At 61.3% G+C, this 20,000-nt stretch overlaps 1 protein-coding gene across 1 annotated transcript in view; it reads right to left on the reverse strand.

The window, feature by feature from the left end:
- Window positions 1-15,392: 15,392 nt before the first annotated feature.
- The window catches only part of LOC140078051 (WD repeat-containing protein 5-like), a 30,093-nt gene continuing 25,485 nt past the window's right edge, over window positions 15,393-20,000 (reverse strand). Inside the window, 5 exon segments of the mRNA XM_072125847.1 lie at window positions 15,393-16,530; window positions 18,138-18,225; window positions 18,304-18,378; window positions 18,469-18,502; window positions 18,602-18,677. Of these exon segments, the coding sequence (XP_071981948.1) occupies window positions 16,430-16,530; window positions 18,138-18,225; window positions 18,304-18,378; window positions 18,469-18,502; window positions 18,602-18,677 (374 nt within the window). The 3' untranslated portion in view covers window positions 15,393-16,429.

Below are 20,000 nucleotides of genomic sequence, written 5' to 3' on the forward strand. Positions count from 1 at the left end.
CTGCTCCTGCTGCCTCCACAGTAGCCTCCTGCCCATGTGTCCTGCTCCTGCTGGCTCCACAGTAGCCTCCTGCCCATGTGTCCTGTCCCCTGCGCATGTGTCCTGCCCCTGCTGCCTCCACAGTAGCCTCCTGCCCATGTGTCCTGTCCCCTGCGCATGTGTCCTGCCCCTGCTGCCTCCACAGTAGCCTCCTGCTCCTGCTGCCTCCACAGTAGCCTCCTGCATGTGTCCTGCCCCTGCCGACTCTAAAGTAGCCTCCTGCCCCTGCGCATGTGTCCTGCCCCTGCTGCCTCCACAGTAGCCTCCTGCCCATGTGTCCTGCCCCTGCTGCCTCCACAGTAGCCTCCTGCCCATGTGTCCTGCTCCTGCTGGATGCACAGTAGCCTCCTGCCCCCCCCCATGTGTCCTGACCCTGTGCATGTGCATGTGCCCTGACCCTGCTTCATCCACAGTAGCCTCCTGCCCATGTGTCCTGCCCTGCCCCTGCTGCCTCCACAGTAGCCTCCTGCGCATGTGTCCTGCCCCTGCTGCCTCCACAGTAGCCTCCTGCCCATGTGTCCTGATCTTCCCCTGCTGCCTCCACAGTAGCCTCCTGCGCATGTGTCCTGCCCCTGCTGCCTCCACAGTAGCCTCCTGCCCATGTGTCCTGCCCCTGCTACCTCCACTGTAGCCTCCTGCGCATGTGTCCTGCCCCTGCTGCCTCCACAGTAGCCTCCTGCCCATGTGTCCTGCCCCTGCTGCCTCCACAGTAGCCTCCTGCCCATGTGTCCTGCTCCTGCTGGCTGCACAGTAGCCTCCTGGCCCCCCCCCCCATGTGTCCTGACCCTGCTGCCTCCACAGTAGCCTCCTGGCCTTGTGTCCTGCTCCTGCTGCCTCCACAGTAGCCTCCTGCCCATGTGTCCTGCCCTGCCCCTGCTGCCTCCACAGTAGCCTCCTGCGCATGTGTCCTGCCCCTGCTGCCTCCACAGTAGCCTCCTGCCCATGTGTCCTGATCTTCCCCTGCTGCCTCCACAGTAGCCTCCTGCGCATGTGTCCTGCCCCTGCTGCCTCCACAGTAGCCTCCTGCCCATGTGTCCTGCCCCTGCTATCTCCACCGTAGCCTCCTGCGCATGTGTCCTGCCCCTGCTGCCTCCACAGTAGCCTCCTGCCCATGTGCCCTGCTCCTGCTGCCTCCACAGTAGCCTCCTGCCCATGTGTCTTGCTCCTGCTGGCTGCACAGTAGCCTCCTGCCCCCCCCATGTGTCCTGACCCTGCTGCCTCCACAGTAGCCTCCTGCACATGTGTCCTGCTCCTGCTGCCTCCACAGTAGCCTCCTGCCCATGTGTCCTGCTCCTGCTGGCTCCACAGTAGCCTCCTGCGCATGTGTCCTGCCCCTGCTGCCTCCACTGTAGCCTCCTGCCCATGTGTCCTGTCCCCTGCACATGTGTCCTGCCCCTGCTGCCTCCACAGTAGCCTCCTGCTCCTGCTGCCTCCACAGTAGCCTCCTGCATGTGTCCTGCCCCTGCCGACTCTAAAGTAGCCTTCTTCCCCTGCGCATGTGTCCTGCCCCTGCTGCCTCCACAGTAGCCTCCTGCCCATGTGTCCTGCCCCTGCTGCCTCCACAGTAGCCTCCTGCCCATGTGTCCTGCTCCTGCTGGATGCACAGTAGCCTCCTGCCCCCCCCATGTGTCCTGACCCTGTGCATGTGCATGTGCCCTGACCCTGCTGCATCCACAGTAGCCTCCTGCCCATGTGTCCTGCCCTGCCCCTGCTGCCTCCACAGTAGCCTCCTGCGCATGTGTCCTGCCCCTGCTGCCTCCACAGTAGCCTCCTGCCCATGTGTCCTGATCTTCCCCTGCTGCCTCCACAGTAGCCTCCTGCGCATGTGTCCTGCCCCTGCTGCCTCCACAGTAGCCTCCTGCCCATGTGTCCTGCCCCTGCTACCTCCACCGTAGCCTCCTGCACATGTGTCCTGCCCCTGCTGCCTCCACAGTAGCCTCCTGCCCATGTGTCCTGCCCCTGCTGCCTCCACAGTAGCCTCCTGCCCATGTGTCCTGCTCCTGCTGGCTGCACAGTAGCCTCCTGCCCCCCCCCATGTGTCCTGACCCTGCTGCCTCCACAGTAGCCTCCTGGCCTTGTGTCCTGCTCCTGCTGCCTCCACAGTAGCCTCCTGCCCATGTGTCCTGCCCTGCCCCTGCTGCCTCCACAGTAGCCTCCTGCGCATGTGTCCTGCCCCTGCTGCCTCCACAGTAGCCTCCTGCCCATGTGTCCTGATCTTCCCCTGCTGCCTCCACAGTAGCCTCCTGCGCATGTGTCCTGCCCCTGCTGCCTCCACAGTAGCCTCCTGCCCATGTGTCCTGCCCCTGCTACCTCCACCGTAGCCTCCTGCGCATGTGTCCTGCCCCTGCTGCCTCCACAGTAGCCTCCTGCCCATGTGTCCTGCCCCTGCTGCCTCCACAGTAGCCTCCTGCCCATGTGTCTTGCTCCTGCTGGCTGCACAGTAGCCTCCTGCCCATGTGTCCTGCCCCTGCTGCCTCCACAGTAGCCTCCTGCCCATGTGTCCTGTCCCCTGCGCATGTGTCCTGCCCCTGCTGCCTCCACAGTAGCCTCCTGCTCCTGCTGCCTCCACAGTAGCCTCCTGCATGTGTCCTGCCCCTGCCGACTCTAAAGTAGCCTCCTGCCCCTGCGCATGTGTCCTGCCCCTGCTGCCTCCACAGTAGCCTCCTGCCCATGTGTCCTGCCCCTGATGCCTCCACAAAAGCCTCCTGCCCATGTGTCCTGCTCCTGCTGCCTCCACAGTAGCCTCCTGCCCATGTGTCTTGCCCCTGCTGCCTCCACAGTAGCCTCCTGCCCATGTGTCCTGCTCCTGCTGCCTCCACAGTAGCCTCCTGCCCATGTGACCTGTCCTCTGCGCATGTGTCCTGCCCCTGCTGCCTCCACAGTAGCCTCCTGCCCATGTGTCCTGTCCCCTGCGCATGTGTCCTGCCCCTGCTGCCTCCACAGTAGCCTCCTGCTCCTGCTGCCTCCACAGTAGCCTCCTGCATGTGTCCTGCCCCTGCCGACTCTACAGTAGCCTCCTGCCCCTGCCCATGTGTCCTGCCCCTGCTTCCTCCACAGTAGCCTCCTGCCCATGTGTCGTGTCCCCTGCGCATGTGTCCTGCACCTGCTGCCTCCACAGTAGCCTCCTGCCCATGTGTCCTGTCCCCTGCGCATGTGTCCTGCTCCTGCTGCCTCCACAGTAGCCTCCTGCATGTGTCCTGCCCCTGCCGACTCTACAGTAGCCTCCTGCCCCTGCCCATGTGTCCTGCCCCTGCTGACTCCACAGTAGCCTCCTGCCCATGTGTCCTGCCCCTGCTGACTCCACAGTAGCCTCCTGCCCCTGCCGACTCTACAGTAGCCTCCTGCCCCTGCCGACTCTACAGTAGCCACCTGCGCATGTGTTTTGCCCCTGCCGACTCTACAGTAGCCTCCTGCGCATGTGTCCTGCCCCTGCTGACTCCACAGTAGCCTCCTGCCCATGTGTCCTGCTCCTGCTGGCTCCACAGTAGCCTCCTGCCCATGTGTCCTGCCCCTGCCAACTCTACAGTAGCCTCCTGCGCATGTGTCCTGCCCCTGCCGACTGCACAGTAGCCTCCTGCCCCTGCCCATGTGTCCTGCCCCTGCTTCCTCCACAGTAGCCTCCTGCCCATGTGTCGTGTCCCCTGCGCATGTGTCCTGCCCCTGCTGCCTCCACAGTAGCCTCCTGCCCATGTGTCCTGTCCCCTGCGCATGTGTCCTGCTCCTGCTGCCTCCACAGTAGCCTCCTGCATGTGTCCTGCCCCTGCCGACTCTACAGTAGCCTCCTGCCCCTGCCCATGTGTCCTGCCCCTGCTGACTCCACAGTAGCCTCCTGCCCATGTGTCCTGCCCCTGCTGACTCCACAGTAGCCTCCTGCCCCTGCCGACTCTACAGTAGCCTCCTGCCCCTGCCGACTCTAAAGTAGCCTCCTGCGCATGTGTCCTGCCCCTGCTGACTCTATAGTAGCCTCCTGCGCATGTGTCCTGCCCCTGCTGACTCCACAGTAGCCTCCTGCCCATGTGTCCTGCTCCTGCTGGCTCCACAGTAGCCTCCTGCATGTGTCCTGCCCCTGCCGACTCTACAGTAGCCTCCTGCCCCTGCTGACTCCACAGTAGCCTCCTGCCCCTGCCCATGTGTCCTGCCCCTGCTGACTCCACAGTAGCCTCCTGCCCCTGCCGACTCTAAAGTAGCCTCCTGCCTTTGCCGACTCTACAGTAGCCTCCTGCGCATGTGTTCTGCCCCTGCCGACTCCACAGTAGCCTCCTGCACATGTGTCCTGCCCTGCTGCCTCCACAGTAGCCTCCTGCCCATGTGTCCTGCCCTGCCTCTGCTGCCTCCACAGTAGCCTCCTGCGCATGTGTCCTGCCCCTGCTGCCTCCACAGTAGCCTCCTGCCCATGTGTCCTGCCTTTGCTGCCTCCACAGTAGCCTCCTGCCCATGTGTCCTGCCCCTGCTGCCAGCACAGTAGCCTCCTGACCATGTGTCCTTCTCCTGCTGGCTGCACAGTAGCTTCCTGCCCCCCCCCCATGTGTCCTGTCCCCTTTGCATGTGCCCTGACCCTGCTGCCTCCACAGTAGCCTCCTGCCCATGTGTCCTGCCCCTGCTGCCTCCGCAGGAGCCTCCTACCCATGTGTCCTGCTCCTGCTGCCTCCACAGTATCCTCCTGCCCATGTGTCCTGTCCCCTGCGCATGTGTCCTGCCCCTGCTGCCTCCACAGTAGCCTCCTGCCCATGTGTCCTGTCCCCTGCGCATGTGTCCTGCTCCTGTTGCCTCCACAGTAGCCTCCTGCATGTGTCCTGCCCCTGCCGACTCTACAGTAGCCTCATGCCCATGTGTCCTGTCCCCTGCGCATGTATCTAGCCCCTGCTGACTCCACAGTAGCCTCCTGCCCATGTGTCCTGCCCCTGCTGCCTCCACAGTAGCCTCATGCCCATGTGTCCTGTCCCCTGCGCATGTGTCCTTCCCCTGCTGCCTCCTCAGTAGCCTCCTGCCCATGTGTCCTGTCCCCTGCGCATGTGTCCTGCTCCTGTTGCCTCCACAGTAGCCTCCTGCATGTGTCCTGCCCCTGCCGACTCTACAGTAGCCTCCTGCCCCTGCCCATGTGTCCTGCCCCTGCTGACTCCACAGTAGCCTCCTGCCCCTGCCCATGTATCCTGCCCCTGCTGACTCCACAGTAGCCTCCTGCCCCTGTGTCCTGCCCCTGCCGACTCTACAGTAGACTCCTGCCCCTGCCAATGTGTCCTGCCCCTGCTGCCTCCACAGTAGCCTCATGCCCATGTGTCCTGTCCCCTGCGCATGTGTCCTGCTCCTGCTGCCTCCACAGTAGCCTCCTGCATGTGTCCTGCCCCTGCCGACTCTACAGTAGCCTCCTGCCCCTGCCCATGTGTCCTGCCCCTGCTGACTCCAAAGTAGCCTCCTGCCCCTGCCCATGTATACTGCCCCTGCTGACTCCACAGTAGCCTTCTGCCCCTGCCCATGTGTCCTGTCCCCTGCACATGTGTCCTGCCCCTGCTGCCTCCACAGTAGCCTCCTGCTCCTGCTGCCTCCACAGTAGCCTCCTGCATGTGTCCTGCCCCTGCCGACTCTAAAGTAGCCTTCTTCCCCTGCGCATGTGTCCTGCCCCTGCTGCCTCCACAGTAGCCTCCTGCCCATGTGTCCTGCCCCTGCTGCCTCCACAGTAGCCTCCTGCCCATGTGTCCTGCTCCTGCTGGATGCACAGTAGCCTCCTGCCCCCCCCATGTGTCCTGACCCTGTGCATGTGCATGTGCCCTGACCCTGCTGCATCCACAGTAGCCTCCTGCGCATGTGTCCTGCCCCTGCTGCCTCCACAGTAGCCTCCTGCCCATGTGTCCTGATCTTCCCCTGCTGCCTCCACAGTAGCCTCCTGCGCATGTGTCCTGCCCCTGCTGCCTCCACAGTAGCCTCCTGCCCATGTGTCCTGCCCCTGCTACCTCCACCGTAGCCTCCTGCACATGTGTCCTGCCCCTGCTGCCTCCACAGTAGCCTCCTGCCCATGTGTCCTGCCCCTGCTGCCTCCACAGTAGCCTCCTGCCCATGTGTCCTGCTCCTGCTGGCTGCACAGTAGCCTCCTGCCCCCCCCCATGTGTCCTGACCCTGCTGCCTCCACAGTAGCCTCCTGGCCTTGTGTCCTGCTCCTGCTGCCTCCACAGTAGCCTCCTGCCCATGTGTCCTGCCCTGCCCCTGCTGCCTCCACAGTAGCCTCCTGCGCATGTGTTATGCCCCTGCTGCCTCCACAGTAGCCTCCTGCCCATGTGTCCTGATCTTCCCCTGCTGCCTCCACAGTAGCCTCCTGCGCATGTGTCCTGCCCCTGCTGCCTCCACAGTAGCCTCCTGCCCATGTGTCCTGCCCCTGCTACCTCCACCGTAGCCTCCTGCGCATGTGTCCTGCCCCTGCTGCCTCCACAGTAGCCTCCTGCCCATGTGTCCTGCCCCTGCTGCCTCCACAGTAGCCTCCTGCCCATGTGTCTTGCTCCTGCTGGCTGCACAGTAGCCTCCTGCCCATGTGTCCTGCCCCTGCTGCCTCCACAGTAGCCTCCTGCCCCTGCCCATGTATACTGCCCCTGCTGACTCCACAGTAGCCTTCTGCCCCTGCACAGGTGTCCTGACCCTGCTGCCTCCACAGTAGCCTCCTGCCCATGTGTCCTGCCCCTGCTGCCTCCACAGTAGCCTCCTGCCCATGTGTCCTGCTCCTGCTGGCTGCACAGTAGCCTCCTGCCCCCCCCATGTGTCCTGACCCTGCTGCCTCCACAGTAGCCTCCTGCCCTTGTGTCCTGCTCCTGCTGCCTCCACAGTAGCCTCCTGCGCATGTGTCCTGCCCCTGCTGCCTCCACAGTAGCCTCCTGCCCATCAGTCCTGATCTTCCCCTGCTGCCTCCACAGTAGCCTCCTGCGCATGTGTCCTGCCCCTGCTGCCTCCACAGTAGCCTCCTGCCCATGTGTCCTGCCCCTGCTACCTCCACCGTAGCCTCCTGCGCATGTGTCCTGCCCCTGCTGCCTCCACAGTTGCCTCCTGCCCATGTGTCCTGCCCCTGCTGCCTCCACAGTAGCCTCCTGCCCATGTGTCTTGCTCCTGCTGGCTGCACAGTAGCCTCCTGCCCATGTGTCCTGCCCCTGCTGCCTCCACAGTAGCCTCCTGCCCATGTGTCCTGTCCCCTGCGCATGTGTCCTGCCCCTGCTGCCTCCACAGTAGCCTCCTGCTCCTGCTGCCTCCACAGTAGCCTCCTGCATGTGTCCTGCCCCTGCTGCCTCCACAGTAGCCTCCTGCCCATGTGTCCTGCCCCTGCTGCCTCCACAGTAGCCTCCTGCCCATGTGTCCTGCTCCTGCTGGATGCACAGTAGCCTCCTGCCCCCCCCCCCCATGTGTCCTGCCCCTGCTGCCTCCACAGTAGCCTCCTGCCCATGTATCCTGCTCCTGCTGGCTGCACAGTAGCCTCCTGCCCATGTGTCCTGCCACTGCTGCCTCCACAGTAGCCTCCTGCCCATGTGTCCTGCTCCTGCTGCCTCCACAGTAGCCTCCTGCCCATGTGTCCTGTCCCCTGCGCATGTGTCCTGCTCCTGCTGCCTCCAAAGTAGCCTCCTGCATGTGTCCTGCCCCTGCCGACTCTACAGTAGCCTCCTGCCCCTGCCCATGTGTCCTGCCCCTGCTGACTCCACAGTAGCCTCCTGCCCATGTGTCCTGCCCCTGCTGACTCCACAGTAGCCTCCTGCCCCTGCCGACTCTACAGTAGCCTCCTGCCCCTGCCGACTCTACAGTAGCCTCCTGCGCATGTGTCCTGCCCCTGCCGACTCTACAGTAGCCTCCTGCGCATGTGTCCTGCCCCTGCTGACTCCACAGTAGCCTCCTGCCCATGTGTCCTGCTCCTGCTGGCTCCACAGTAGCCTCCTGCATGTGTCCTGCCCCTGCTGACTCTACAGTAGCCTCCTGCCCCTGCCCATGTGTCCTGCCCCTGCTTCCTCCACAGTAGCCTCCTGCCCATGTGTCGTGTCCCCTGCGCATGTGTCCTGCCCCTGCTGCCTCCACAGTAGCCTCCTGCCCATGTGTCCTGTCCCCTGCGCATGTGTCCTGCTCCTGCTGCCTCCACAGTAGCCTCCTGCATGTGTCCTGCCCCTGCCGACTCTACAGTAGCCTCCTGCCCCTGCCCATGTGTCCTGCCCCTGCTGACTCCACAGTAGCCTCCTGCCCCTGCCGACTCTACAGTAGCCTCCTGCCCCTGCCGACTCTACAGTAGCCTCCTGCGCATGTGTCCTGCCCCTGCCGACTCTACAGTAGCCTCCTGCGCATGTGTCCTGCCCCTGCTGACTCCACAGTAGCCTCCTGCCCATGTGTCCTGCTCCTGCTGGCTCCACAGTAGCCTCCTGCATGTGTCCTGCCCCTGCCGACTCTACAGTAGCCTCCTGCCCCTGCTGACTCCACAGTAGCCTCCTGCCCCTGCCCATGTGTCCTGCCCCTGCTGACTCCACAGTAGCCTCCTGCCCCTGCCCATGTATCCTGCCCCTGCTGACTCCACAGTAGCCTTCTGCCCCGGCCCATGTGTCCTGCCCCTGCCGACTCTACAGTAGCCTCATGCCCATGTGTCCTGTCCCCTGCGCATGTGTCCTGCTCCTGCTGCCTCCACAGTAGCCTCCTGCATGTGTCCTGCCCCTGCCGACTCTACAGTAGCCTCCTGCCCCTGCCCATGTGTCCTGCCCCTGCTGACTCCACAGTAACCTCCTGCCCCTGCCCATGTATACTGCCCCTGCTGACTCCACAGTAGCCTTCTGCCCCTGCCCATGTGTCCTGCCCCTGCCGACTCTACAGTAGCCTCCTGCCCCTGCCCATGTGTCCTGCCCCTGCTGACTCCACAGCCACCTGCCCCTGCCCATGTGTCCTGCCCCTGCTGACTCCACAGTAGCCTCCTGCCCCTGCCCATGTGTCCTGCCCCTGCCGACTCTACAGTAGCCTCCTGCCCCTGCCCATGTGTCCTGCCCCTGCTGACTCCACAGTAGCCTCCTGCCCCTGCCCATGTGTCCTTCCCGATTCCTCCTGCCCCTGCACATGTGTCCTGCCCGTGCTGCCTCCACAGTAGCCTCCTGCCCCTGCTGCCTCCACAGTAGCCTCCTGCGCATGTGTCCTGCCCCTGCTGCCTCCACAGTAGCCCCTGCCCTTGCTGCCTCTACAGTAGCCTCCTGCCCATGTGTCCTGCCATGCCCCTGCTGCCTCCACAGTTATCTCCTGCCCATGTGTCCTGTCCCCTGCACATGTGTCCTGCTCCTGCTGCATCTACAGTAGCCTGCTGCATGTGTCCTGCCCTTGCCGACTCTACAGTAGCCTCCTGCCCCTGCCCATGTGTCCTGCCCCTGCTGACTCCACAGTAGCCTCCTGCCCCTGCCCATGTATCCTGCCCCTGCTGACTCCACAGTAGCCTCCTGCCCCTGCCCATGTGTCCTGCCCCTGCCGACTCTACAGTAGCCTCCTGCCCATGTGTCCTGCCCTTGCTGCCTCCACAGTAGCCTCCTGCTCATGTGTCCTGCCCCTGCCGACTCTTCAGTAGCCTCCTGCCCCTGCCGACTCTACAGAAGCCTCCTGCACATGTGTCCTGCCCCTGCTGCCTCCACAGTAGCCTCCTGCCCATGTGTCCTGCTCCTGCTGGCTCCACAGTAGCCTCCTGCCCATGTGTCCTGCCCCTGCCGACTCTACAGTAGCCTCCTGCCCCTGCTGACTCCACAGTAGCCTCCTGCCCCTGCCGACTCTACAGTAGCCTCCTGCGCATGTGTCCTGCCCCTGCCGACTCCACAGTAGCCTCCTGCGCATGTGTCCTGCCCCAGCTGGCTCCACAGTAGCCTCCTGCCCCTGCCCACGTGTCCTGCCCCTGCTGCCTCCTGCCGCTGCACATGTGTCCTGCCCGTGCTGCCTCCACAGTAGCCTCCTGCCCCTGCTGCCTCCACAGTAGGCCCCTGCGCATGTGTCCTGCCCCTGCTGACTCCACAGTAGCCTCCTGCGCATGTGTCCTGCCCCTGCTGCCTCCACAGTAGCCCCCTGCCCATGTGTCCTGCCCCTGATTCCTCCTGCCCCTGCACATGTGTCCTGCCCATGCTGCCTCCACAGTAGCCTCCTGCCCCTGCTGCCTTCACAGTAGCCTCCTGCCCCTGCTGCCTCCACAGTAGCCTCCTGCGCATGTGTTCTGCCCCTGCTGCCTCCACAGTAGCCCCTGCCCTTGTGTCCTGCCCTTGCTGCCTCTACAGTAGCCTCCTGCCCATGTCTCCTGCCCTGCCTCTGCTGCCTCCACAGTAGCCTCCTGCGCATGTGTCCTGCCCCTGCTGCCTCCACAGTAGCCTCATGCCCATGTGTCCTATCCCCTGCGCATATGTCCTGCCCCTGCTGCCTCCACAGTTATCTCCTGCCCATGTGTCCTGCTCCTGCTGCATGTGTCCTGCCCCTGCCGACTCTACAGTAGCCTCCTGCCCCTGCTGACTCCACAGTAGCCTCCTGCCCCTGCTGCCTCCACAGTAGCCTCCTGCTCATGTGTCCTGCTCCTGCTGGCTCCACAGTAGCCTCCTGCATGTGTCCTGCCCCTGCCGACTCTACAGTAGCCTCCTGCCCCTGCCCATGTGTCCTGCCCCTGCTGACTCCACAGCCTCCTGCCCCTGCCCATGTGTCCTGCCCCTGCTGACTCCACAGTAGCCTCCTGCCCCTGCCGACTCTACAATAGCCTCCTGCCCCTGCCGACTCTACAGAAGCCTCCTGCGCATGTGTCCTGCCCCTGCCGACTCCACAGTAGCCTCCTGCACATGTGTCTTGCCCCTGCTGCCTCCACAGTAGCCTCCTGCCCATGTGTCCTGCTCCTGCTGGCTCCACAGTAGCCTCCTGCCCATGTGTCCTGCCCCTGCCAACTCTACAGTAGCCTCCTGCGCATGTGTCCTGCCCCTGCCGACTGCACAGTAGCCTATTGCGCATGTGTCCTGCCCCTGCTGGCTCCACAGTAGCCTCCTGCACATGTGTCTTGCCCCTGCTGCCTCCACAGTAGCCTCCTGCCCATGTGTCCTGCTCCTGCTGGCTCCACAGTAGCCTCCTGCCCATGTGTCCTGCCCCTGCCAACTCTACAGTAGCCTCCTGCGCATGTGTCCTGCCCCTGCCGACTGCACAGTAGCCTATTGCGCATGTGTCCTGCCCCTGCTGGCTCCACAGTAGCCTCCTGCCCCTGCCCATGTGTCCTGCCCCTGCTGCCTCCTGCCCCTGCACATGTGTCCTGCCCCTGCTGCCTCCACAGTAGCCTCCTGCGCATGTGTCCTGCCCCTGCTGCCTCCACAGTAGCCCCTGCCCTTGTGTCCTGCTCTTGCTGCCTCCACATTAGCCCCTGACCTTGTGTCCTGCCCCTGCTGCCTCCACAGTAGCCTCCTGCGCATGTGTCCTGCCCCTGCTGCCTCCACAGTAGCCTCCTGCCCATGTGTCCTGCCCCTGCCGACTCCACAGTAGCCTCCTGCCCATGTGTCCTGCCACTGCCTACTCCACAGTAGCATCCGCCGCATGCGTCCTGCCTCTGCCGACTCCATAGTAGCCTCCTGCACATGTGTCCTGCCCCCGCCGACTCCACAGTAGCCTCCTGCGCATGTGTCCTGCCTATGCTGACTCACATCCCTGGGAGCTCCGTGCAAGGCTCTGCCAGCCTGGAAGCTCCTTTAACCCCTTCATGTTAGTGCGTGTTATGGGGTTCTTAGGTTTGCCCTACATCTAATTATGTCCCATGGCTTCCAATAGCATTCCTCTAGATGACACAGATGTATATTTCTGGTGCAGATGCCTCCTCTCAGAGTCTGCCTTATCCTACGTCTTCTCTTCCTGTTTTCTAAAACTCTAAGGGATATTCCCGTCTGGGCACTCACACTCAGTATCATTAATCTGCCTTCTATATACATTTCTTCAATTAGTTGTTATAAAATTTTTTTACCTGTGTGAAGATAATTTCTCATAAATGTAGTCATATGGTCCCTTAGAAACAAGACTGTGTCCTTGGATACGACCACCTCTGCTGGGGGGATTGCACAAAGAAACAAAAAGTTTTTGTATATGAAATGTCCTGTAGTAATGATCGCTGGACCCAGGAGGTCAGGCAGGGATCAATAGGGATAACAGCTAGTGTGGGGTGGTCGTATCCAAGGAAGATATCATGGTGACATTTATGAGACATTGGGGGTAATTTACTAAGGGCCCGATTCGCGGTTTCCCGACGCGTTACCCGAATATTTCCGATTTGCGCCGATTTTCCCTGTATTGCCCCGGGATTTTGGCGCACACGATCGGATTGTGGCGCATCAGCGCTTGCATGCACGCGATTGGATTGTGGCGCATCGGCGCTTGCATGCACGCGACGGAAATCGTGGGCCGTGGCCGAACAAAAACCCGACGGATTCGGAAAAAAAAAAGTTTTGCGGGACTTGCGCTTATCTTCACCAGGTATCGGCTCGTGCATTTCGGCGGACTTCAGCACAGCAGCGCCATCTGGTGGACGTCAGAGGAACTGCCTTAGTGAATCGCTGGAAGACCCGAATCCACCGCAGAGAACGCGCCACTGGATCGCGAATGGACCGGGTAAGTAAATCTGCCCCAATATCTTCACACAAGAACATTTTATTTAATAACATCCAATTGAAGAAATGTTTCCATGGGGCAAATGAATTACATTAAACGTGAAAGCCCAAACATGGACAAAACATGCTCTTTCCTCCGCCGCACACATCCCTCCCACCCCCGCACCCTGCAGTCCGCTGCCTTGGAGCCATCTGTGACTCTTCCTTATCCCGGCACTTACTACAACCTGCGCCTCCATCTCCAGAACATCTCTCGCATCCGACCCGTCCTCAACCCAGTCTACAAAATTACTAATCCCTGCCCTCATCATCTCCTGCATGGACTACTGCAACTTTCTTCTCTGTGGTCTCACAGCTGACTAATGCCTCTTCACTCCATCCTAGACTCTGCTGCCCGGCTCATCCCTCTGTCTCCTGGCTTCTCCTCTGCCTCTCCTCTCTGCTGCCCGGCTCATCCCACTGTCTCCTGGCTTCTCCTCTGCCTCTCCTCTCTGCTGCCCGGCTCATCCCACTGTCTCCTGGCTTCTCCTCTGCCTCTCCTCTCTGCTGCCCGGCTCATCCCTCTGTCTCCTGGCTTCTCCTCTGCCTCTTCTCTCTGCTGCCCGGCTCATCCCACTGTCTCCTGGCTTCTCCTCTCTGCTGCCCGGCTCATCCCACTGTCTCCTGGCTTCTCCTCTGCCTCTCCTCTCTGCTGCCCGGCTCATCCCACTGTCTCCCGGCTTCTCCTCTCTGCTGCCCGGCTCATCCCACTGTCTCTCGGCTTCTCCTCTCTGCCTCCCGGCTTCTCCTCTCTGCCTCCCGGCTTCTCCTCTCTGCTGCCCGGCTCATCCCACTGCCTCCCGGCTTCTCCTCTCTGCTGCCCGGCTCATCCCACTGTCTCCCGGCTTCTCCTCTCTGCTGCCCGGCTCATCCCACTGTCTCCTCTGCCTCTCCTCTCTGCTGCCCGGCTCATCCCACTGTCTCCCGGCTTCTCCTCTCTGCTGCCCGGCTCATCCCACTGTCTCCCGGCTTCTCCTCTCTGCTGCCCGGCTCATCCCACTGTCTCTCGGCTTCTCCTCTGCCTCTCCTCTCTGCTGCCCGGCTCATCCCTCTGTCTCCTGGCTTCTCCTCTGCCTCTCCTCTCTGCTGCCCGGCTCATCCCTCTGTCTCCTGGCTTCTCCTCTGCCTCTCCTCTCTGCTGCCCGGCTCATCCATCTGTCTCCTGGCTTCTCCTCTGCCTCTCCTCTCTGCTGCCCGGCTCATCCCACTGTCTCCTGGCTTCTCCTCTGCCTCTCCTCTCTGCTGCCCGGCTCATCCCACTGTCTCCTGGCTTCTCCTCTGCCTCTCCTCTCTGCTGCCCGGCTCATCCCTCTGTCTCCTGGCTTCTCCTCTGCCTCTTCTCTCTGCTGCCCGGCTCATCCCACTGTCTCCTGGCTTCTCCTCTCTGCTGCCCGGCTCATCCCACTGTCTCCTGGCTTCTCCTCTGCCTCTCCTCTCTGCTGCCCGGCTCATCCCACTGTCTCCCGGCTTCTCCTCTCTGCTGCCCGGCTCATCCCACTGTCTCTCGGCTTCTCCTCTCTGCCTCCCGGCTTCTCCTCTCTGCCTCCCGGCTTCTCCTCTCTGCTGCCCGGCTCATCCCACTGCCTCCCGGCTTCTCCTCTCTGCTGCCCGGCTCATCCCACTGTCTCCCGGCTTCTCCTCTCTGCTGCCCGGCTCATCCCACTGTCTCCTCTGCCTCTCCTCTCTGCTGCCCGGCTCATCCCACTGTCTCCCGGCTTCTCCTCTCTGCTGCCCGGCTCATCCCACTGTCTCCCGGCTTCTCCTCTCTGCTGCCCGGCTCATCCCACTGTCTCTCGGCTTCTCCTCTCTGCCTCCCGGCTTCTCCTCTCTGCCTCCCGGCTTCTCCTCTCTGCTGCCCGGCTCATCCCACTGCCTCCCGGCTTCTCCTCTCTGCTGCCCGGCTCATCCCACTGTCTCCCGGCTTCTCCTCTCTGCTGCCCGGCTCATCCCACTGTCTCTCGGCTTCTCCTCTCTGCCTCCCGGCTTCTCCTCTCTGCCTCCCGGCTTCTCCTCTCTGCCTCCCGGCTTCTCCTCTCTGCCTCCCGGCTCATCCCACTGCCTCCCGGCTTCTCCTCTCTGCTGCCCGGCTCATCCCACTGTCTCCCGGCTTCTCCTCTCTGCTGCCCGGCTCATCCCACTGTCTCCCGGCTTCTCCTCTCTGCTGCCCGGCTCATCCCACTGTCTCCCGGCTTCTCCTCTCTGCTGCCCGGCTCATCCCACTGTCTCCCGGCTTCTCCTCTCTGCTGCCCGGCTCATCCCACTGTCTCCCGGCTTCTCCTCTCTGCTGCCCGGCTCATCCCTCTGTCTCCCGGCTTCTCCTCTCACACTGCTGTGCTCTCTGCAGCCAGTGTTATGTAGTGTCCCTGGAGAGATGTGTAATCAGACCTCACACTGCTGTGCTCTGTGCTCTCTGCAGCCAGTGTTATGTATTGTCCCTGGAGAGATGTGTAATCAGACCTCACACTGCTGTGCTCTGTGCTCTCTGCAGCCAGTGTTATGTACTGTCCCTGGAGAGATGTGTAATCAGACCTCACACTGCTGTGCTCTGTGCAGCCAGTGTTATGTATTGTCCCTGGAGAGATGTGTAATCAGACCTCACACTGCTGTGCTCTGTGCTCTCTGCAGCCAGTGTTATGTATTGTCCCTGGAGAGATGTGTAATCAGACCTCACACTGCTGTGCTCTGTGCAGCCAGTGTCAGCAGTCATATGAAGTACACAACAGCCGGACGCCATCACGTAAAAACCCACCTCTTTATTACAGCTTATGGTTCTGTATGTAGTCAGAAAAACAAAAATAAAAACTAAAATTTGACAAAAATATATATAAAAAAAAAAATTCTGAAGTCGATACAGACGGACGCCATAAGCGATACGATACTATGAACCTTCAAAATACAAAAACTGCGCTGCCATTTGTACACAGAAACATTTTTACAAGCCGGCGGTCGCCATGTCCTCCCCCACCTGCAGGGGGCGCCGCAGAGGAGGATGGGGAAGCAGGTTCCAGCATTCAGGCTCCTCTGCTTGCTGTCAGTGAATGCATTCCCATATCCTAGCAGTGCAGCTGAGGGTCATCAGCCTGGCACAGCTAGAAATGACACACTGTAACAAACCTTCAGCTGTGTGATCTCATTCATATCAATGTGCCAAGCAGGTTTCTATTCACCAACAGCAAGCACAAACCCTGCTAAACCTGCACAACTTCAAAACAATGGATGAACTTTATTTACAGCCAAGTGGACAACAACTTTTAACCTCTTCCGTGCCAATTTGTTTATAAAAGGGAGAACAGAGCGATGGGTGCAGGGGGGGGCACAAATAACTATACAACTGGAGATGGGGGGGGGGGGGGGCTGCACCCGCTCCCCTGGTATTGGTCACAAATAAAAGGAACAAAGAACTGATGTCACCCAGACGAGGGAGTCCCAGCTCTTGTATCTTATCCAGAGCTGCAGTCATGGCGCTGGTAGCAGCTTTGGCTGTGACTAGAGTATGTGACTGGAGTACAAGCAAAACAAAACATGTGCTGGAACTGGGACTCAAGTGTCATTAATGACTTGCAGACAGACAAGGGAGCGGCTGGGATTTGGGGGTCCGGGTGCCCCCCGCTTGCTCTCCGCTGCGGACGTCAGGAGACACCGGGGAGAAACAGGAGGAAAAGAAAACGTCTGAGGCTGTGAAATTGTCATCATCATCATCATTATTGAGAAACCCACCGAGGAAGAGGTGGCGCCCCCCGATGGCACAGTCTGATAGCAGCGGCGGGGGCTCAGCAGTCGCTCTTCCACAGTTTGATGGTCTTGTCGTTCTCTAGCGCGGCCGAGGCGATGATGTTCTCTGTGGGGTGACAGGCCGTGGAGATGATCACATCTGCAACAGGAGAAGGCGTCAGGATGGACGGACCCCCACACAAGCCAGGGCATGGGGGGTGCACACACAACAACCACCCCCTCTCCAGGACCAGGGCACGACCAGCGCTCCACCCCCCCCCCCGCAGGACCAGGGCACGACCAGCGCTCCCCCCTTACCCCTCGCAGGACCAGGGCACGACCAGCGCTCCACCACCCCCGACAGGACCAGGGCACGACCAGCGCTCCACCACCCCCGACCCCCCCCGCAGGACCAGGGCACGACCAGCGCTCCACCACCCCCGACCCCCCCCCCCCCGCAGGACCAGGGCACGACCAGCGCTCCACCACCCCCGACAAGACCAGGGCACGACCAGCGCTCCACCACCCCCGACCCCCCCCGCAGGACCAGGGCACGACCAGCGCTCCACCACCCCCGACCCCCCCCCCCCCCCCCCCCGCAGGACCAGGGCACGACCAGCGCTCCACCACCCCCGACCCCCCCGCAGGACCAGGGCACGACCAGCGCTCCACCACCCCCGACCCCCCCCCCCCCCGCAGGACCAGGGCACGACCAGCGCTCCACCACCCCCGACAAGACCAGGGCACGACCAGCGCTCCACCACCCCCGACCCCTCCGCAGGACCAGGGCACGACCAGCGCTCCACCACCCCCGACCCCCCCCGCAGGACCAGGGCACGACCAGCGCTCCACCACCCCCGACCCCCCCCCCCCCCGCAGGACCAGGGCAGGACCAGGGCAGGACCAGCGCTCCACCACCGCCGACCCCCCCGCCAGGACCAGCGCTCCACCACCCCCGACCCCCTCGCAGGACCAGGGCACGACCAGCGCTCCACCACCCCCGACCCCCCCGCAGGACCAGGGCACGACCAGCGCTCCACCACCCCCGACCCCCCCGCAGGACCAGGGCACGACCAGCGCTCCACCACCGCCGACCCCCCCGCCAGGACCAGCGCTCCACCACCCCCGACCCCCTCGCAGGACCAGGGCACGACCAGCGCTCCACCACCCCCGACCCCCTCCGCAGGACCAGGGCACGACCAGCGCTCCACCACCCCCGACCCCCCCGCAGGACCAGGGCACGACCAGCGCTCCACCACCGCCGACCCCCCGCCAGGACCAGCGCTCCACCACCCCCGACCCCCTCGCAGGACCAGGGCACGACCAGCGCTCCACCACCCCCGACAGGACCAGGGCACGACCAGCGCTCCACCAGCCCCGACCCCCCCCGCAGGACCAGGGCACGACCAGCGCTCCACCACCCCCGACCCCCCCGCAGGACCAGGGCACGACCAGCGCTCCACCACCCCCGACCCCCCCGCAGGACCAGGGCACGACCAGCGCTCCACCACCCCCGACCCCCCCGCAGGACCAGGGCACGACCAGCGCTCCACCACCCCCGACCCCCCCGCCAGGACCAGGGCATGGCGGCTGTGACCCCTTCCCCCCCCCCCTCCAGGACCAGGGCATGGCGGCTGTGACCCCCCCCTCTCCAGGACCAGGGCATGGCGGCTGTGACCCCCCCCTCTCCAGGACCAGGGCATGGCGGCTGTGACCCCCCCCTCTCCAGGACCAGGGCATGGCGGCTGTGACCCCCTGTCCTCTCACCCGTGTGTCCCTGTAGTTTCTGCACCACCTCCTTAGTCTGCAGGTTCCAGATGTACACCAGGTTATCTTCTGACCCCGACACAATCCACTGCAAGACACAAAGCACAGGTTACCCACATGCCGGCTCCCCCACAGCCAGCCGGGGGTTAATGAGCGCAGCACGCACCTTGCCGCCGGTTACGGAGAAGTTGGCGAATATGCAGTACTTCTCGTTCTTGTGACACGTGTAGGTTTTCAGGCACTGAAAGAGAAAAGGTCAGAGGAAGAGTCTACAAACCTAATGTCCTAATCAGTGGCTAACGAGGAGGTGGGGACACCCTGCACAACCTACCTTCCCCTTACTGTAGTCCCACAACTTCAGCGTGCTGCAACACAAAGCAAATGATGAGAGGCCGCTGGGCGCCAGGCCACCCGTGTCACCCAGTCCTCCCTGGGTCATTGTGGGGTCACTCCTCGATACTTACTTGTCCAATGTGGCCGCTAGGATGTATTTGCCGTTTGGAGAAAACTTCACAAAAGAGACGGGAGGATTGTCATCATCTGAGGAAGGACACAGACACGGTGAGCAGCCGGCCACCGCTCTGCTGGAAGCTCCCTCTAAGTTTCTGACCAAGGGAACCCATCAGACATTGGCCTAATAAACCACTAGCAGTGAGCAGTCCAGCAGGTGCGCTGGCATCACCCAGAAAATCTACTTAGAAGTGAGATGTAAATTGATTTTATGAAGTCCTGGAGGTGAAGAGTTGAACACTGAAGTCAAGCTCTCCCGGCTTAAAACAGACTTCACTATAATCAGGGACGTAACGATCGCAGTCGCAGGGGGTGCAACCACGACCGGGCCCATCAGAAGACAGAGGCCTGCGGCTGCTACCATGGAATATGGTTGCTCCCGGCTCCTGCTGACAGCTGCGGGCCCCTGATGCAGCGCACCTTCACTGTGAGCCGAAAATGTGTATGAATATGTCTGTACACGTGTATATGATGTGTTAGTAATACGGTTTGGGGCTGCAACATTACATGATTCTGGGTAAATAAAGTCGGCGACTTTCATCACTAGATCCTAGGACTTCAATAAAGTCAAAAAACTAATACACACACACACATTATACATACACACACACACATTATACATACACACACACACATTATACATACACACACACACACACACACACACACACACACACACACATTATACATACACACACACACACACACACATTATACATACACACACACACACACACACATTATACATACACACACACACACACACACACATTATACATACACACACACACACACACACACACACATTATACATACACACACACACACACACACACACATTATACATACACACACACACACACACACACACACATTATACATACACACACACACACACACACACATTATACATACACACACACACACACACACACACACATTATACATACACACACACACACACACACACACACACATATACATACACACACACACACACACACACACATTATACATACACACACACACACACACACACACACACATTATACATACACACACACACACACACACACACACATTATACATACACACACACACACACCACACACACATATACATACACACACACACACACACACATTATACAACACACACACACACACACACACACACATTATACATACACACACACACACACACACACACACACAATTATACACACACACACACACACACACACACATATACATACACACACACACACACACACACACATATACATACACCCACATCACCCCCCCCCCATTATACACACGGGGATCTCTCTACACACACACACAACATTACACA

Source organism: Engystomops pustulosus, chromosome 9 (assembly GCF_040894005.1).
Source record: "Engystomops pustulosus chromosome 9, aEngPut4.maternal, whole genome shotgun sequence".
NCBI classification, from domain to species: Eukaryota; Metazoa; Chordata; class Amphibia; order Anura; family Leptodactylidae; genus Engystomops; species Engystomops pustulosus.